The sequence below is a fragment of the Odontomachus brunneus genome, unplaced genomic scaffold (genome assembly GCF_010583005.1).
Source record: "Odontomachus brunneus isolate Ranch 3 - 2012 unplaced genomic scaffold, Obru_v1 Obru_scaffold_059, whole genome shotgun sequence".
Taxonomy (NCBI): Eukaryota; Metazoa; Arthropoda; class Insecta; order Hymenoptera; family Formicidae; genus Odontomachus; species Odontomachus brunneus.
In genome coordinates, this window is record NW_022639509.1 from 1,970,164 (window position 1) to 1,983,863 (window position 13,700).

Here is a 13,700-nt window from a genome sequence, read left to right on the forward strand (position 1 = left end):
CGCACGGTAATCGAGATGTAAAGCGTAAATATATCGGACGGCCGTTGTGAACGAGCGCGTTGAAACGCCGCGTGAAAATTGAATTACGCCAAGTGAAGGTTGCTTTTATCGGCTCGCTCGAATATTGGTCTCAGTGCTGCTTGAGCGGCCTTTCCTTCGATCTTTCTCCGAGCTACCAGTCACAGAGAGCGTGAGTCGAAGCCATAATTAATCATCGAGCGTCGCGACGCGCCGTTCATATCCACGCGCAAATAACGCGCAGCTAATTGTATCTAGATGAATCGCACGTACCATTGATCGACAGAGTCGATTAAAGAATGAAGAGGGAAGGAGAGGGGGAGAGAGAGAGAGATGACGCGAACATTTACCAAAGATTAAATCGAAAAGATCTAATTTATTTAGCCCGCGATCGGATAATCGGCACGCAATCTTTAATTAAGTCGCCGCAGAGTTAATTGAAATCTGCGTGATACACGTGTTTATTCGTCGACGATAAGATCAAATACGAGGCACGCTGGTCGATTTGGGCCACGACATTTCATCGTGTAAACCGCGAAGTAACCTCAAAGGTACTCCCTTTTCGTCGCTTTTTCACACGCAATATGCGAAGTCGTGTCCACGCAATTTCTCATGCGTAAAGTCCAAGTGACAATCCACATGCACAGGAGTTGGGAGCCCCTGTCATGTGGAGAATTACGTCTACAACCGACTCTATTTCGCTACGCGCTACCGCGAAGTATGTTTTGGTTCTTATAGGAGAGGTTCTTTTCGCTCTGCTCTTTAGTTCCAGTCACGCGTTTCTCCATGAGAATACAAGTGGGATAAAATTCCGTGCCACGTCCCGCACTTCCGCCTTTATTTCGCTTCATAGATACAGCCGTCGCGAAAATGGCGCGGCTCAGAAACAGCCGTGCCATTTCTTCCTCTTAGCGCTTACGATAACGAACCCCGCCGTTATACGCTGAAGCACGATACCGATGAAGAAACACGCGCGAAAACCTTACGTGGAAGAAACGCTCCGATTTAACTTGTTATTAGACATAAAACTTCATTAATGTATTCATTTTGCATCATATTTGGCAAATTCGGTTCTCTTCGCGAGGTGCCTTACAAGTATCTTCATTCGTTTGCGCCGTTACACGCCGATGTATCGATGAGGAAATACGTGTAAAAACGCGCTCACTCACGACGTTGGAAGAAACGTTCCAATTTTTTGGACGTAAAAATTCACTAACGCGTTCACTTCCGTGCATTCAACGCGGCAAATTCGATTCTCTTTGCGAAGTGTCCCACAAGTGTGTGCGTTTGTCCCCCTCGGTAAAAGTGTAGGGCAATTGCGGTCGTAAAATTGAGAGAGCCGGATCTGAACCTCGCGCCGGATTTCCATTCCCGGACTTCAGTATCATTTCTACGGATTTGATTCGCCCCTCGACTTATCGATGCGGTGACTTATCGGCTCTACTCGTTTACAATCCGGGAGGGCGCGAAAGAGAAAATGTGGTGCGATTCGCATCGAGAGGATTGCTATTTCGATCGCGATCGAACTTATGTATAAACTTCTCGCGACGTATCGCGCGTGTTAGAATGCACGGCAATTTACATAAAGTGCGACACGCGGAAATCAGGATGTGCGCGTGAATCGAATCGGGCATTGTAATGCTGGAAAAGTTTCGGATTTTGTTGTACCGATAAGGAATATTGTCACGATGCGTTTCTCATGAAATTTTGATAAAAACCCATGCATACGCGGATATGTATTCGCAGGTAACACACGGCGCTTCCGCATTCCCATTGGTTAAACTTTCAGTAGTTAACGCTTGCAACGAGATTACTCTCACGTGGTTTAACACAAGCGTGTCATCGGATTTGAGAATTCATGGAATAATATTGCTACATACACACACATCGTCAGGCTGCATTATGATTTTTCACTCCTACGCGTTTTAAAATTTGCACACCGGTAGTGCGTGCTTGCACTATATTTTATTATTTCGAAATACTTCGCATTAACGCGGAACTTTTCAAAAGAACGTATAGTCTGCAATATAAATAAAAGAAAATCTTAATAATTTTTTTACACTTGTCGCCTCGTGAACGCGATCACTAATATGTTACAAGTTTCGTCCGAAAGTACAAAAATTAACCCGATACTTTCTGCGGCTGTAAAACAGATAAATGGCAAAAGCAAACCAATTTCAGCGTTGCCGTCATTTAAAACGCATAAAACGAAGACAAGAGGACAGAAAACTGGCGAGGCAGATTTATCGGAACGTTATCTCGGTCCGAGAGTTTCGGAAACGCGAGCATGTTTTAACTACTTTGAGGAAGACGAATGTTTAACATTTCGCGCGGCTCGGCAGTCTTGATGTTCAATAAACTCTAAGTGCTGACTGAGAGTCGTTAAGTTGTTGAGAAGACGCTTCATTATCGACATGCACGCCTAACAGCTTATGAAGAACGTTACTAAACACGAAGTTATTTAAGGAAATCTACATTATATGCGACCTCCTTTACAAATTTGACCCGACTCAGCGCAATATAGATTACATACGAAGGCTCGCAACGCAACCTATTATGCCGACAAATAAAATTCGTACTAGAAAAGAAAAAATGGGGAAAGTTTCTGAGATTTTTTTAACCTAACATGTGATCATTACACACTGAGAGAAGAAATATCTAAAAAGTAGTAAACATTTATTCGCAGTGAGTAAAACTAATTTATACATATTTTTACTTTTATTCTAATATAAAATATTATTTCAGATAAAAAAATACATATTTCTTAAAATCTTAAGAAAATTTTAGCTTTCTATGAAAACAATTGTTTATTGTTTATTTTATTTTATTTAAATAAATATATAAGAGAATTTAAATTTAAATAAATATGTTATTAATATTCACACCATATAAAAAAATATTTACGATTTTTTAAATGTTTTTCTTCTTAGTGTATAAATCACTATACACATATATATATTTTATTTTACGGATGCATATTTATGTGCAATAGATCTTGCCATTTTATGTATTCAATCTGATACGCACACAACTCCCCAAAACTACCTAATATTTTATTAAATAATAAAAGCCAGAATGAAATTGTCGTTACTCAATACATCACTTAAAAAAAATTTCGGAAGACAGAGCAGATCATAATAAACGTGCTCATTTTCGTGTAAATGTTATCGAATCGTTAATCATTTCGTCAATGAAGCAAACTCGACTATCGAAGTCATTTCGCCGAAATAATATAGGAATAACGTCGACTAGAGAGTCACAAATTAAGTAAAACGAAGCGCAATTCGTTTTATTATGCAATGAAGATACTCAGTACTTCTAGCGCGAATGTTCCACGTGTCAAAGAGCATTTTATACGACGGTTGCGAAGTGTCTGAGTCGAACGATCCTACGCATCGTCGTTCAAATTACACACGGCTTAATTTTACGTTGTGTGTATCGGTATTTCCGAGTCTTATCGTGTTTGCGAATTCGGTTTGACAAGTCCATCGAAAGAGGAACGGCGCGTCCTCGCAGAACCCGTCCGCAAGTAAACACCGTAATCGTGCAAGTGTATCCCACTAAAGATAATTAATGGACATACCAATTTCTAAATCTGAGTAACTCGCGGTATTTGCCGACGATTTAGAATCGCGACAGCTGTCGATCGATTGTACATCCGGCACCGAATGCTCTTGATGTTTCTCGAGCACACGCGCAGAAAAATATCGGCTTCCGCGGGCGAAATGTGTCATTTTTACTCGGGCAAAGGAAAACATAGAATTCGATAAACAATAGCAAATTTCCAGCAGGTTAGAATCACGAGGATTATTTCGTCCGGAGAGAAGGATTTACGCCGTCGTCGCGATTTCGAGTGATATTAGATCGACCGTGAAACGCGAAATCTGAATTCTTCGCGAACTGTAACTTCTCGTTAACTCGCGTCTATTCACAGCGCTTTCGCCGAGGCGATCTCATCCCGACAAAGCGGACATCTCTCGGGGGGTTCGCCTACTTTCGCTATCATTTTATCCTCGCCGTGATTCCGTCGCGGTTTCGTTTCGCGAAACGAGTGGAACGCGACATTTCGAGCACATCTTTGTCCACTGATACTTTTTCTAAGGTGCGCGTGAGGCTAAATTATGCAAAAAGTGCATGCTCGCGTATGCTAATTCCTCGCGAACTTTCATCAATTAGTCGCGTAATAATATCTACAACTACGCTATTTTCCAAGAAAGAAAAGATCGCGAGGGTTCCTAACGAGATTTTGCTAGATTTGCAGAACGAGAACTTCGAGAGAAGATTCACAGACTCACGAATAAACATTTAGCTCTGCTTTTCCGCGAATTGCCTGAATTTCGGTGCTGCACCGAACCTAGGAATTGCACGGTCATAGAGCTTGCGAGGTATACTCGCTCGGAGTCGCAGTTGTTTTGTATACTAAGCTGTCAATACATGATTTCGCGATAAAGTCAATTGAACGTTAAATTAAATTCGTTTTTATCAAGTAGATATTCTTAAATAAATAGGGCTGTCGCGATCTTGACAAAAGGATTTTCTGGTCTATCGATCGGCTGCATTTCGCGATAACGCTCTGACGTTGCGATGGAGGTTGAAATTCAGCAATGGTCTGCGTACAACGGACCGATTGAATCGTTGAAACGCGAAAAGTTATCTGAAATCTTATCCCTCAATTGTCCTAAAAGTTTTAATCTTTAGCAAAATCAGAGAGCTTTGTAAACAGATCAGCTGAAGATAATGGAAATACGATATGTGGAAATACAACGCTAAAGTGTATAATTTTGTTTTTTACGAAAAAATATCAGAGTTCTCGATATACGGCAGCCTGTGTAACTCATGTCACTGAAAAGCAAATCAACTTTGAAACATCGATTCGACTGACACGACATAAAAATATAGTAGTAGTTTATTTTGCGTATATATATTATATGCGTATATATTATATGCGTATTAAAATTACGGAATTTTAATTTGTTTTACAAATCGAAATGACAGGTGTCTCCGTATTTCTATCTTCCGCTTTACCCTGTATGTATTATTTGTTGAAGTATAAATTATACGATATGTACAAACGATGTTTGAAAGTTTCCCTAACGAAAGTTCCGCATTGACGATCACGTAAAATTTACTAATTGGACGAGTATAAAACATTTTCTACCTTATATTAGCGACACCTACGTGGCAAATATCGCCTGCAAAAATGCATGGGTACTTGTCAATTATATGCAAAATGAAACGTAAAAGAAGTGAAAGTGCGTATTTGCTACGTGACGTTAAAAATTAAGGGTTTCCTATGTGGAAATTAAAGACATTCGTGTCGGAAAATATCGATAAGACGGACGGACGTTCTCAATTATAAACGCGGTTTGCATCTACGTGAAGGGATATAGGAAATCGAGCGACACCAAGTCAGAACCAGAACACGAAATGGTAAAAATAGGAATTGTTACGCGTCTCGACATATCGCGAATCTTGATCGGAATGATGTACACAACGAACGTCAGAGTGGCATTTTCGTAGGTAGAAAGAACAAGAATACAAGACCTTAATCGGAGATCTGTCACGACATATGTTATTTGAAGCTTGTAGTTTAATACTTAGTAGTTTAGTACTTTCGGAAAATTACCGCTGATCTATCATCGAAGAAATTAGAGATACACTGAAGAAAGAATTTTGTTGTCGAAACGGAACTTTGGCACAGCGAATCAGTATTTGGTTAAGATGGGATTAACTAAATAAGTTTGATAATTGCAACCAAAAAATTTCATTGTCACTATATATGTTTTACTTTCTTAATTATACATGTACAATTGATACATGTAAAAAACATACAATGCCAATAAAGTCGTATATGTTGCCAAATATTTTAGATCCGAATACAACAATTTCTTCAGTGTAGATCGCTATCGAACTTTTATTTGTGACGTTCTGTCACAATGAATTTTGAGCGAATCTTCTCGCACATTTCCTTCTCCTATGACGTATTGTATCAGAATGCCGAAATTCATAAAATTTCAAGTGTAGGACATCTCGAAAACGCAATATGCCGTATCCCTCGTTACGCGTCGCAATAATATCTAGCCATAGAGGAAACATTGCGCGAATTCGCGAAGATGACGCGATAATAAATCGCGAAATTATAACGTAATCCCTGATGTATCTCAGAGATAATTAGAGCACGCGAACTCGTCGTCGTCATCTTTCAATAATTAAGATACCGAGAAACGTCTCGCGCTGCGAAGAGAGAAATTAATCTCACTCGCTCCAGAGGCCAAACGCGCAGTACTCATCAAGAGCGAGCGACGTTACAAGTCGTTTCAATTCTTTTCAATACACTCGGCCGTAAACCCAACCGCGTCTCGAACTAAGTCCCCTTGATGCTCACTGAAAGAACATCCCCGAGTGCGCGCGGCTACACAACGACCGCAACATAACTTCTCTCTCACGCGTCACCGAGTTGTGTAGCATCGTGTTTCTCTTTCGTCGCGACAACGACGACAACGACGACGACGACGATGAGGAGAAAAAGCCTCAGGTCGGTCCACGCGCATCTCTCATTCCTACAACGCCTCGTTCACCCTGTTATTGCGTACGCATCATAAATCCGTTATTCTGCGGACGTGTATCCAGATACACGCGCGGCCCGCTATCGTCTCGCCGCGACGCAAATTTATCAGGATGTATATGTATGTGCGTGTGTGTGCCGCGTAAATACGGAATCCGCATATACGCGCGCATCCACCCACGTGATGGTTCACAGAACCGGGTCCTAATATCGCTGGTCACGAAAGGGTGTGAATTATTCGCTCGCGCAACGTGGACACTACCATCGCCACCACCCTCATCGCACTCCCTCCCTTCATTCCGCAGTCCGGTTTCTAGGTCCTATAGATCCGCGATGTTCACCCCTAAAAGCTAGAACTAGAGCGATTGCTCGACGCGTTCGGCGCGTGATCGATGATTTAGTGTCCATCCGCAGACGGGTGTTCTTTTTATACCGCACATTCGATGGCCCCGCGCGACACAAGTAGGGCGGTTCGCCCCACGGGTCATTTGTCAGCGACTGCTCGGCGAAAAATCAAGTTCCCGAGCGAGAGGTCGCCGTCGAGTAAGAAGCGAGTGAATTATTCCGTCCGTGCGGAGGGAAGGATTTACGCCGTCGTCGCGATTCCGAGTGATATTAGATCGACCGTGAAACGCGAAATCTGAATTCTTCGCGAACTGTAACTTCTCGTTAACTCGCGTCTACTCACAGTGCCTTCGCCGAGGCGATCTCTATCCCGACAAAGCGGACACCTCTCGGAGGGTTCGCTTACTTTCGCTATCATTTTACTCTCGCCGCGATTTCGTTTCGCGAAACGAGTGGAACGCGACACTTCGAGCACATCTTTGTCCACTGAAACTTTTTCTAAGGTGCGCGTGCGCTAAATTATGCAAAAAGTGTATGCTCGCGTATGCTAATTCCTCACGAACTTTCATCAATTAGTCGCGTAATAATATCTACAACTACGCTGTTTTCCAAGAAAGAAAAGGTCGCATAGTTAAGGACAGTTTTATGTGTATTTGCGCTTGCGAGTTACAAATAGAAAATGGATTACGTACACGCTCAGCATGGAGAAGTGGGAAAGTTTCGTTGAACGTCACAGACAGCATGTACAAGTAGCGCACGCTACTGTGTATTCCGGACTGTCAATAGCTTTTAAATCAATAGTCGACGAACAACTCATTCCACGTTGACCCCCGTATGTATATATATGTGTGTGTTCATTGGCATTTTTACGGCATCTTGTAAAAGAGAACCTTTTTCCTTTCCCTAAACGTTTTGCTTCCCCAAGCGAACGCAAACAAATACTGCTTGAAATTCAAACTATGCAGAAACTAGTCATTTGAATTTGTAAATAAGTAATATATCTTCGTTAAAAAGAAAAAAAAGTTTACACGACTCGCGGAAAGTCACGATTCGGCAAATCTTTCTAACGGAAGAATGATTACCGCGAACGGCGACTGGGTGGTTTCGTTCTACAAAGTCGCGACGTTTATCCTGGCGGCTTCTCTGGGGATGTTAGATTTATCACACGGGTGCAATACGGATGCACCGTTGACTATAACTGTGCGAATATGGTGTGCACGGCGCGGCCGCAAGTAGTTCAAATTTAAACAACGTTTACAGCTCCGGCCGTATTAAAGGGGATCATTCGAAATCCGCAGGTTTATGTCGTTTATTTCCATAGTAAGTATACCGTGATGTAAAAAACATTCGGTGAGTTATCTTGGTGGGAATGAATGTCGAGTGAAACTCGCGCGACGCGTCTGTCTTGCTTAAACGATTTAAACTTTTAGCCCGGAAGGCTCATGCTTAGCGCCGAGAGCTACACGAAAGAAATCGGATGATCCTCAGTAAGACTTCAGAGCTGAGATCTCGGATGCTTTCCTATCTACGCGTATTTTTATATCGACTTACACGCTGTACAACAGCATAATATTATAAGTTTTTGCACGTTCCTATCAACGCGAAGTCCCGTCTCGCGATTTTTTCTTGATATTGCGAGCACGAATCTATGGCTATAATGAATAATATATGAAAAATCGTGGATATTTCATATATAAATATGAATATACGCCCCGAATAAATAGTTTGGTTCAGTATTTCTTGAGAGACTGATCAGTACATAAAAATAAATGTGGCATATGAATAAATATGTCATAAAAATAAACATGGCATAAAATAAACATGGTATAAAAACAATCAATTAAAATATCAGATATACATCTTATCAAAATTCAAATATAATGCATAAATGATTATTTCAATAAAAAATAAATTCAGTAGCAATAATAACGCATTATGAAGTATAATAGAGCCGACAAATTTAATATGAAAATGTCAAGGTCTCAATAATTTCGGAATTATATCAGAATTGGTGAATGAATCGCGCAGATTTCACGCAATCACACATCCGTAATTACATAGAAACATATACACCGATCTGTCATCTGTTAATTGGCGTAATTCAATTGAACTCTGATATTAATATCCATACACAGTCCTGCTAATCTTGCCTTTTGTTTTCTACTAGTCAATACTATATTACAAGATAAAAATACAATTGCGTGGACATTATATCTAACCCTGGACATTCTTGTTGTTTTGGTCTTTACATGAATATCTAAATTTTCAAAATAGAATATATATATGTACATATATGTACTCACATGAGTTCTATGTTAAAAGTTTAAATATTTAAGTATTTAAGAACTAAAACAAAAAAAAAGAATATCCAGAATTAAATACATGTCTACGCGATAGTACTTTTACCTTAATATGATTAGAGCTGCGATGATAACGAATTAATAACTAATAATAATTATAATAATTTTGGATTATTGCATACGATTATTTATTATTTAATCCTACGGAGTACCAATTCTGAAATATTATTAAATCCAAGATTCAGTTCAAAAATAAAAATTATTTTTTTACAAAAATCGATAACAGAGGACAAATATTATTTTCCTATTAAAAATTTTCGACTTTAATTAAGCTCCAAATATAGCGATGTATTTATTGCTACTTTTCTCGTCAAAAATCAATGCTATCTACGTCTACGCATGCACTACATGTAAGATTTCACAAATGTGATATGCACGCTCACCAATGCGCGATGTCCATCGGCGAAATCCATAGTTGCATCTGGAGAAGTCCATGGGATCCAGGCTCGCCGCAGTCTCGGTTGCGTGGTCCCGCGTCGCCCCACGTCATCCCACGTTGATTGCACTTCACTCGCGACGCGATTCAAGTTTTAACGGAGTTTGACGGGTATTTTAACGGCATCGATCAAAAATTTCAATTTATCTCGATACCGGATTTGCGAATTTGTTTAATGTGAAACGAAATCAAAATTTTAGAATTTATTTCATGATCATTAATCACGGTACGATTTAACGTTTCAGAAACACACTCGCGATACAACTGATGCTGACATTTCAGGAATATATTCACGGTACGAAAAATCGCGTCATACTAGAAATACGCCCTTGACTTGTGAAAGGCGTAAAAATATCGCAAACCTGAAACCGATTGCGAAATTGATGAGCGTTAGGTACGCGGTCGAGTGACTAATAATTATTTCGCAATAAACCATTCTTCGAACTTTATCTCCGTGATATTTCGCGGATCCTAACTTAATGAAATTTCTATCCGGTTGTTGAACATAATCGCGACTCTAATATAATGTACAAAAAATCTGAATAATCGTGAAATCTAAATCAATGTTGTGTGTGAGTGCGAGTTCCACTCGCAGTGGCGCAATTTCATTGCGCATTATATACAGTTCAAAACAATTATTGCTATTCGATTGCTATATATAATCGTGATTCAAATATAACGTATGAAAAATCCGAATAATCGCGGTAATCACGAAATCTAAATACGCGGCGCGGATGTATGTGCGAGTTCCACTCGCAATGTGACGCAATTTTCATGCGCATCGTATATCGTTCAAAACAATTAGAGGGTCATGTTAAATAAAAAAAATCTATTTTTTCACATATAATTTGAGTCAAATATTTAAAAACTAAATATATTAAATAACTAAATATATTAAAGAAAGAAATATTTAACACTCTTTAAAAAATTTATTGAATAATCCTAAATACGTAGGAATTCGGAAAAAGTAACTGAGTAAATAGATAAAGCATTGTGTTTAAATAAATATGTTTTTTAAAGATCGTGATGAAATATATTAAAAAAAAAAGTATTCAACATTTTTAAAAAATTACTAGATAATATAATATGAAAAAAGTAACCCTCAATTATTTTGAGTAATATTTTGTCATGTAACATCACATACACATATATGCAAAAAGCAACATGCGGAAATCTACAAACAAAGTAGATAGCATTGATTTCCACGAGACTTACCAATATCCATTACCTATACCCAATATTTGGACTCACGTAAAGGCCGGCCACGTTCTGCTTACAGTTCTGAAACAAATTTTGTTTTCGTTAGATTTGACTGCTTTAATGAATAAATACGCATAAATAAATTTTGTTATCTTTTTGACATGATAATTTAATAATTTTCATTAGGTAATTCTTAATATATAATTATATCTTGCATTGCAATGCAAGATATAATTCTTTAAACAAGGTTTAAAGGAAAGAGTATAGGGGCTCGACAAACTTACCTTCGAGCCGAACCTACTCTGCCTGAACCGAATCCTCCGGTGCACCATCTGCATGCATCGAACATGTGGTTTCCGAATTGTAGCTCGTTCAGTGGTATGGCCGTAAGTCATATCCACTACCAAATCTAAAACAGAAAATTTTCTTGATTAAATACAGCCATAGAAAGAGGCTATGTTCGGTTTTAAAAGATTGAAAAGAAGGGAATTGTTGAAATATAATAAGGCAGGAATGCGGTATTCACGTTTTCAATATCAGAATGCTTTAAATGTTTGCGATGATTTCAGCACGGCGATCGCGATTGTAAAATGTCGCAAATATAGAAACTTTTTTCACACGAGCAAATAATCAATTTGAAAAAATTGGGAATAATGCGCAGCGTACCCGACGTACTCACTTCCACGTCTAGAATTGTTATGACGACTAGAGCGTCGTACTTATGTTGACACTCGGAAGTCGCGCGGCGCGCGCGGCGCCGAGTCACGCGCGAGATCAACACACATTTGGGCCGCGATCCGTTACACGCTTTCAACGGCCACGGTCATTCTATCTTTGTTGCTCATTGGATGTTAAACAAAGATAGAATGACGCTCGCGGCCGTTGGGAGCGTGTAACGGATCGCGGCCTTACTCACTAATATGTATCGTACTTAACGCCATAATATTAATATTTTGTGTGTTATATAAATTACAAGATCCCATTTGATGTAATATTTCGAAAGCACTGATTGTACATTTATACATTTCACAGTTACCGATTATTAAAATGTACAAATCACGAATTGTTAACACTATGAAAGGATGAAACTGAGGCGTTTAGAACTTACCTCCGAGGCGATTTACTTCGCTGCAAATCGTATCCATCGATGACATATCCCCATCCATTGGAAATGTAGCTGCTTTTATTGTGCAATCCCAAATTCCGCCAGACGTGAAACAGAAAATAATTTCTTCACTTAATTAAAACGGTAGAAAGAGGTTATATATACACTCAATTGCGACAAATCGCGAGAGTAAGAAAATGTACGAATATATGAAAATGTGAGATTAGGTTAGATTTTATCTCTCAGTCAAATCTAAGAAAAATACGGTAATTACCATTTCAATTTCGAGATGTTTTCACTGCCCGTGACAATAACAACACGACGATCACATTCACGCACCGTCGTAATTATTTTCACACAGTCGCACTCGATGAATTTAGACAAATCTGGAAGAGCGCGCGACGTTGTTTGAAGTGTCTAATCCGGTGTCGCAAATAATAATAATAATAATAATAATGGCGCCAAAAAAGACGCGGTTACGTTTGTGTCGTTCCGAAGTGCGCCGTCCGTGGCGTACCATGTCGTGCTTCAAAGCATCGATAAATTATTCAAATATTCACCATATTATCTATATCATAATATTCATTTAATGTACGTTACATTAAAAGATTTTATTATTAGAAACACGTTCCAATAACTTTGATACACCCGTACATTTTACAGCTACTGATTATTAAAATACTTAGATCATGAATTGCTAACATTATGAAAGAGTTAAAAGAATTTGGGATGTCTAAAACTTACTATCACTGCAAATCGCATCAGTTGGCGTGACAATCCATTCACTAGAAATGTGACTACCTTTGTCGTGCAGCCTTAAATTCTGCTAGATTTCAGACAGAAAATAATTTATCCACTTAACTACACTCACGCGCATGATGAAGAAAGGTTATACACAATTTTTACAAATCACGAGAGTAAGGCAATATACAAATATACGGGAATGTAAGATTAGGTTGGATTATATCTCTTAACTAAATCTGAAGAGAATGTGGTAATCACCTTTCCGAGATGCTCTTGCTGTCCATGACAATATCAGCATGACGATCGCATTGACGGACCGTCGCAGTTATTATCACACAGTCGTACTCGATGAATTTCGACAAATCTAGAAGAGCGCGTGACGCCGTTCGAAGCATCCACTTCGGCGCCGCAGACTAAAATGGCGCCAAAAATAACGCGCGATTGTTTGTTGTCATTCCGAAGTGCGTCACCTGTGGCGCACCATGTCGTACTACAAGGCCGGTATAGGCCGCGATCCATTACACGTTCCCAACGACCGCGAGTATCATTGGCTGCATTCAGTAGACTCAACAGTTGCACAACAGTTGAGTAATTTGTCAATGTAATTGGTCTAGATTTAGGGATCTAATAGCAAGAACCAATAATCGTTGATTGCTCACTGAGCGCTTTTTCTACTGAATGCGCCCATTCTTTGTTGTTCATTAGCTTAGTTTACATCGTGTATTTGATACGCATACTAAATAGTAACTTTCTATTAGATAATCTTAATATCAACAATACATATCAACGGCGACGCATTCAATCAATACAATACAATATGTGTTGTTGATGAATATTATATCAATTTAATATACTATTGTTTATATATATCATCGATATTAAGATTATCTAATAGAAAGTTACTATTTAGTACGTATATCAAGTGCA

At 39.1% G+C, this 13,700-nt stretch overlaps 2 protein-coding genes across 2 annotated transcripts in view; both read right to left on the minus strand.

Moving 5' to 3' along the window:
- Positions 1 to 9,795, minus strand: part of LOC116845990 (guanylate cyclase 32E) — a 143,242-nt gene extending 133,447 nt beyond the window's left edge. The window contains exon 1 of the mRNA XM_032819286.1: positions 9,672 to 9,795. Coding sequence (XP_032675177.1) covers positions 9,672 to 9,701 — 30 coding nt within the window. The 5' untranslated portion in view covers positions 9,702 to 9,795. The remainder of the gene's footprint in view (positions 1 to 9,671) is intronic.
- The window catches only part of LOC116845992 (somatostatin receptor type 2-like), a 93,468-nt gene extending 80,291 nt beyond the window's left edge, over positions 1 to 13,177 (minus strand). The window contains exons 1-2 of the mRNA XM_032819293.1: positions 13,032 to 13,177; positions 12,774 to 12,855 (exon numbers count right to left, since the gene is read on the minus strand). The gene's annotated coding sequence lies outside the window, so the exon portion shown is untranslated. The remainder of the gene's footprint in view (positions 1 to 12,773; positions 12,856 to 13,031) is intronic.
- Between the last annotated feature and the right edge of the window lie 523 nt (positions 13,178 to 13,700).